This window comes from Drosophila sulfurigaster, chromosome 3 (genome assembly GCF_023558435.1).
Source record: "Drosophila sulfurigaster albostrigata strain 15112-1811.04 chromosome 3, ASM2355843v2, whole genome shotgun sequence".
NCBI lineage: Eukaryota > Metazoa > Arthropoda > Insecta > Diptera > Drosophilidae > Drosophila > Drosophila sulfurigaster.
This window is the reverse complement of record NC_084883.1, coordinates 35954007-35960581: the sequence shown is the minus strand read 5'-3', so window position 1 is coordinate 35960581 and position 6575 is coordinate 35954007. Positions and strand designations below refer to the sequence as shown.

Genomic DNA, 6575 nt, shown 5'->3' with positions numbered 1-6575 from the left:
TAATTAGTGCTACGTTGTTGCTATTAGTATTGCTGCCAATGTTGCCAATGTTGCCGATGTTGCTTGTTGCTGCTGCTGCTGCTACATATTGCTGCTAGTGTTATTGCTGTTGCTGCTGGGTATACACACTCGTGGAATAACATGCAAAGCCATTTTCATGTTACACATGCATAAGTATCAAAGCCCAAACGCCAACGCAATCAGCCGTTCATTTATTTTGTTTTTCGTGTTATTTATTTTTGTTGTCGTCGCGTGTTCACAACAACTTCATTGCTGTTGTTGTTGTTGTTGTTGTTGCTGTTGCTGTCGCTGTCGCTGATGTCCATGTCGTTGTTGCTGTCGCTTGTTATTGTTGATTTAAGTCGTGACATCGAATCACTGCCATATCACAAGTCTTGCCCCCAATTGACCCTCCAACAGGATTGGCTTATGTTCTGCATTCAATTTACAAAAATCAAATACATTTCCAGCCGCACAATCGGAATATATAATTAGAGGGTTCACTTCATTTGCATACTCACACACACACACACACACACACACACACACACACTCTTTCTCTGTCATGGAAAATGTTTTGCAGATTCCCTCATCAACATATTTATTCTTTTTTTTTTAGAAATTTCACTAATTAATATGTGCATGTGATTAAATTTAAATTGATAATAACTCGTTGGCCTGATGTTACCATCAACATTAAATTATTAAATTTTCTAAATAACTCTTGAATTTATGACAGATCAAATTTATTAATATACTTTCGAAATCAGACAAATTTACAATGAATAAATTTATAGATTGTCATAACAAACAAATACCAAAAAGTGCTTCTAACAGTTAATTTACTTATTGAACACTTTTGACTGTTATTGCGTCTTTTTGGAGTTTAAATTAAAATTCTCTTTGAAGGCGAGTGTCCAATGCATGGTGAAGAAAATGCACTGAGCACACAACGGTTTCCTTTTGGATCTAATTAGAAGCACAAAAGCGGCTTCTGCAACGGCAACAGCAATGAGGCGATGCGATGCGATGAGCTTGGCTCGCATCTAAGCGCATTAAGTATGCGCCTCGTGCGCCAATTAAGTTGAGTCAGCTTCGTATCAGCATCAACATTGGCGTCAGCAGCGTTGTCAGCTCCATTGGTCTGCCGCGTGGTTAGTTACACATTTTTTCATCAAGCCGCTTACAAAGCAATTAACCTTTTCGCTTCGCAGCCGCTTAGCGTTTGTAAATCTCTTAATCGCTGCGGACTTCAGGTGTGCCAGGAGATTGTTCCAAGATAAACTAAAATTAAAAAAAGATTGCAATATTAATTTGTTTTCATACAACAAACTAAGTGTTTAGTAAACACTGTTTACCTAGGTTTATTGCATTGTGCTTCGATCCTAGAGGAAAAAAATTATAAATATGAAACAATTAAAATATGCCTCTAAGTAACTCAATTATAAACCTAAGCGGGAACATTAAGTATTATTAGAATACAACATTTGTGGCTTGAACTAAAATGTTTTTCTGGTTGAATTCAAAAAACTGTTATGATTTATAGCTCGAACTAAGAAGATTATGGAAAAATACCAATTCCATGTTTCTATGAGCAAAAGATAATTGACCAAACGAAAGCTGGTAACACCAAGAGTGTTTTGCTCTTCTCTTTTGACTCTCTCATTCGCATTCGATTTATGTATCTACCGTAGAACGGTATTAAACGTGAATTTAATAACTTAAAACAAACATACGAGTTGTTCTTATTTAATTCTAATACCTGAGTAGCCTTTTTATAACAGAGTTCTTGCTGGTATGGAATATTAAGCAATTAACTGCATTCCCAATTAAATACATGTATAATCATTTTCAATCAACTGCTGCGAAATATAAATGTTATTGCAAAACCAAATCAAGTAATACAATATTCGTAGCTTACCAAAAGTCGACCAAAGGGAATTTACCTTGGAAACCTAGCAACATAGCAAATTTAGTTGCAATTCATTTTGCTTGACTTTACTTAACTTGCAGACAATTGTCTGTCGTCTGGCTGCCATGACAGTTAACTCCTCTTGTACCAGAGATGATAATGTTTGGTGCATAGCAGCGGAGCAATGGAAGACAGGGAAGGAAGGTAAGCTGCTGTGCTGAATGTATTGAGAGTTAGTGCTCATGGCTTAAGCCAAAGTCAATTGCAATTAGTAAATTTGACAATTAAAACATTTGCCAATATCTCTTTTGGTAATTTGCGGCACTCAACAACAAACAAGGTTCCGGAATACAAGCTTATTGGCAAATAGCACTCAAGAAGCCCTTGGCCCTCTTTGTGTTGGCAAAATTAGTCAGAGAAGCCATTTAATAAATTGGTCAAGCTTTTCTCACTGCAACTGGAAATTTAAATTGAATGTTGGAAACTGCAGTATATGGAAATGTAGCATCACGTTGGATGCAAAAACAGTAGTTATATATATACATACATATGTTATCGGAACATCACATCACTAAAATATTAAATTATTTATCGAATATCGATTGATGTTTGGTTGTCGGCAATAAAAAAAACTTATAAAACTAAAGTCTAAGCATAATGGCAATAATGATACACACATTCCACAAAGGGAAGATGATGCAGTTATTTAAAATCTTTAATTAGTTCAACTTTATGGCTATTGTCTGACGCCTAGTTTCATGGCAAGTAGTTAAAGAAAATAAATTGCAGTAAGAAATTAGCTTAAATATTAAAAATAAAACAAATTTACTAATTGCAATAATGTTTAATGCAATAGTAGGCGAACCTTGTCTGTTTAGACTTATTTTCATAGTTTACAAATAACTGTCGACGGTTTTTTTTTGTGCTCTCGTTGCGAGCACAACCGAAAAAGTTCATACTCTCTCGCTCTGAGCAATAGACTTTTGCTGTGTTCATTTCTGTTTTCTGTTGAGCGCTTTTCGTTGAGCTCTTTGTATTTCGGTCGTTCAATGAGCAGTGCGTAAAGAGCGGAACGAGAAACGCTCGCACAAAGAGAGTCAGCAAAAGACCGATTGACCGAAAAACTCAACGCAAACGGTCTTCACAGTGTGAACTTCACATTTACTTTCGTTGTTGTTGCAATTAATATACAGTAGAATCCGATTATAGCGACTTTCAAGGGACCGTCCTTATATCTGGAAGACCCACTAACCAAAAGGAGAAAAATAAATTTTTTTTTATTTTATAGTTGCCATAGATTTTTAAAATATAACTAATTTTTTAATCAATTTAATTTGTATTGGGACCCACCAAGTCATCGAGTTTTCGTCACAATAACCGGACGGACGCTATAAGCGGCGTCGTTATAGCCGGATTTTACTGTATTTCGTCTGCAAAACGAACGCTTCACGATTTGCTTGCCTATGCTTGTAAATGTACATATACCAAACATACGCAAAAGACTTTTTGCTTCACTGAACACGCCAAAACGGTCTTGGAACAACCGAAACAAAACAGAATAGAAAAAAGGTTTTCGGTCTGAGTGCGAGCGATCTCATTCAAGAACCCATAAATCGGTTACTCTTTGAGTCTTTTCGCAAAGAGTCAGAGAGAGACACTTATTTGCAGACAACGAGAAACGGTCGGCAGTTATTTGCGAGCTCTGCTTTTTTTTGCTAGAAATTAATCGAAAATCGAACTTCATTAGTAATGCAAACAATATATCGAAGCGAATCGTCATACTCGCTTTTGTGTTTCATCCCTAATTGCAATTTTGCCTCTTCCGTTTCTTTGCTGTCAATATTCGAAGTCATATGTTACATTAACATATGTCTTTAAACTAACTTTTTAAAGTTCACATTTTAGATAGCTGAGTTACACTAGTAATTGATTGTTAACGAAAGTAATACTTAATAGGACTGCGTGAAAATGAATGGGGCAAACAACAATTGTGCAATCTGGAAGCAGTGCGACAGCGATAGCGGCGATAGCGTGTCTACATTTTCCTCTGCACCACTTTGGAATCATAAAGGAGTCAAGTGCGCCTCACTGCTATCGCATGAAATGCAATCGCTGGAAAAGAAATTACAACGCATTATATTTATACAGCAAACGGATCAATCGTATCACTTGGCACTTGACGATATTCGTGATCAGTCCGAAATCTCTTTGTTGGTGGAGCCCAGTTTTTATGGACGCCATTGCAGTACATCTGTTATCGCAATTGCCACATCGAATAATACCTATATTTTTGATGTCCGTGCACTGGGTAAAATATTCAAGTCACTGTCGGAGCTGCTGGAAGCAAAAGTTCCTCGCAAAATAATGCACTACAGCCATCGGATCTGCGATTTATTTGCTCATAAGCACAACATTAAAATTGATGGTATTTGCGACACTTTCGTTGAGCTGTGTGTGACGCGTCAGGATCGAGGACTTTGCTCTCTAAGGGAGGCCATATCTTTAACATTGAATATACCGATGTCCGAATTAACCTGTGATGAGATCGAAAGCGTAAGTTTTAAACTACACACATTGATCTCGTGAAATTCCTTCTCCCACTGACTGAACTATAACCATTATTAACACTAAAATTGGTCTGACAGAGGAGATTTCGGTGTGTATTTCTACATTAAGTTCATGTACGACCGTAGCATAAATTTCAAGCAATTTTTATCGAAAACAGCATCCAATTAGGCGTATTTTTAATTTTAAAAATGAAACGGTTTAAATTTACTAGTATATAACGAATCGAATTGTATGTTTTTTAAAATAGTATGCCTTAATTAATTTTTCTCATTGCAGCCAAGGGAGTCGGTACGGAACTTTACCGGTCGTCCGTTGTCTAAGGATCAACTTCAGATCCTGGGAAAGCTTGCCATATTGCAACAAAAATTACACGACAGGCTAATTTATGGAAACATTTGCACTGAGCTGCAGCAAATGACTACAAACTTTAGTTATGAATTCAAAAAACATTCGAATTCCACTGAAGAAATTGCCTTAAATATGGCACCTGAAAGCAAAATAGGAACCGAATGCATCAATCAATTTTATTTAATTTCTACCAAAATGAGTGACTCCTGATTTATTTCTGTTAATACATTGTTATTCGAACTATGCATATAAAAACCTGCACGGACTACAGTAGAATCCTGTTATAGCGACTTTCAAGGGACCGTCGTTATATCCGGAACACCCACTATCCAAAAGTTGAAAAATAAAATTTTGTTTATTTTATGGTAGCCATAGGTTTTTAAAATAAAACTAATTAATGTTTTAATCAATTTAATTTGTATGGGAACCCACCAAGTCATCGAATTTTCGTCACAAAAACCGGACGGACGCTATAAGCGGCGTCGTTATAACCGGATTCTACCTTATCTATATTTTTGCTTGGCTCCATTCCAAAAAAAAAAGTTTATTATACCCGCTACCCATAGGGTAGAAGGGTATTATAACTTTGTGCCGGCAGGAAATGTATGTAACAGGTAGAAGGAGGCATCTCCGACCCTATAAAGTATATATATTCTTGATCAGCGTCAACAGCCGAGACGATATAGCCATGTCCGTCTGTCCGTCTGTGTGTCTGTGTGTCTGTCCGTCTGTCCGTATGAACACCTAGATCTCAGAGACTATAAGAGATAGAGCTATAATTTTTTTTCGACAGCATTTGATATGTTTGCACGCAGATCAAGTTTGTTTCAAATTTTTGCCACGCCCACTTCCGCCCCCGGAAATCAAAAAAATCGAATAACAAGCGTAAATTTAAAGCTGGAGTTGCGAATTTTGGTATATACTATAATTGCTATAGTAGTTATCATTCCTGAAAATTTGGTTGCGATCAGATAAAAATTGTGGAAGTTGTTAAAGAAATACTTTTGTATGGGCAAAAACGCCTACTTACTAGGGGGTCTTAGTTGCTTTGGCTGACAATCTGGTACATTGCGCCGTCTATGGTATATTTTGAATGGTGTGCTGTATCGATATACCAAACATACCATTTGGTATATTTTTAGTATTTTTTAGTATTTTCGGTATATTTTGAAATAATACCGCAATATTTTGCCCCTATTAAAAATGGGTAGCGGGTATCTCACAGTCGAGCACACTCGACTGTAACTTTCTTACTTGTTTTTTACTTTCTTTTGTGTATTTAAAACTCTTTTTAGTGGATACTTCCCCAGTTTACCAGTCTTGACTACTCCAAATATATAAATTATAATACTCTTCTACACTATGGAAACCAGATAATTGCAAAAACATATCTAAGCAGAGAATCGCCGCCCTTTCATTGTAAATGTTAACTCCGTAACTCCTACTTTCCATTTAAAAAAATGAATGTTGATTAAATTTATAAATGTTGCAAAATATGACTTTTATTTAATTGAAAACTTGTATATATACAAGCATATGTTTATGCTTATCATTGACATTATATATTTGCTGCGCACAATTTGGCCCGCATTCATTTAACGCTTTATTGAAGAGTACTTTTGTGAGCACATCTGATTAGTTTGAATTATTACGCGGGCACTTCTTCCAATTATCGAATACAATATAGGTTATAGCGATAGAATTAAATTCGTGTTTGAATTATCGATACAGCACAGCTATGCATCGA

The 6575-nt window shown here is 36.1% G+C and overlaps 1 protein-coding gene and 2 long non-coding RNA genes across 4 annotated transcripts; 2 read left to right on the top strand and 1 right to left on the bottom strand.

The window, feature by feature from the left end:
- Positions 1-729: 729 nt before the first annotated feature.
- Positions 730-1514, top strand: LOC133845110 (uncharacterized). The gene is made up of 2 exons (XR_009894692.1): positions 730-1154; positions 1215-1514. It is a non-coding gene; the product is annotated as an uncharacterized LOC133845110 (long non-coding RNA).
- Positions 730-1854, bottom strand: LOC133845111 (uncharacterized). 2 transcript variants are annotated; one of them, XR_009894693.1, is made up of 2 exons: positions 1763-1854; positions 730-1284 (listed from the first exon to the last, which is right to left on the bottom strand). It is a non-coding gene; the product is annotated as an uncharacterized LOC133845111 (long non-coding RNA). The 2 variants fall into 2 exon arrangements; XR_009894694.1 differs by lacking the exon at positions 1763-1854 and adding an exon at positions 1359-1378.
- A 1874-nt stretch (positions 1855-3728) lies between these two features.
- On the top strand, positions 3729-5371 carry LOC133843915 (protein Exd1 homolog). The gene is made up of 2 exons (XM_062277681.1): positions 3729-4465; positions 4757-5371. The coding sequence occupies exons 1-2, from the start codon at positions 3881-3883 to the stop codon at positions 5036-5038; spliced, it is 867 nt and encodes a 288-aa protein (XP_062133665.1). The 5' UTR covers positions 3729-3880; the 3' UTR covers positions 5039-5371.
- Positions 5372-6575: the final 1204 nt, after the last annotated feature.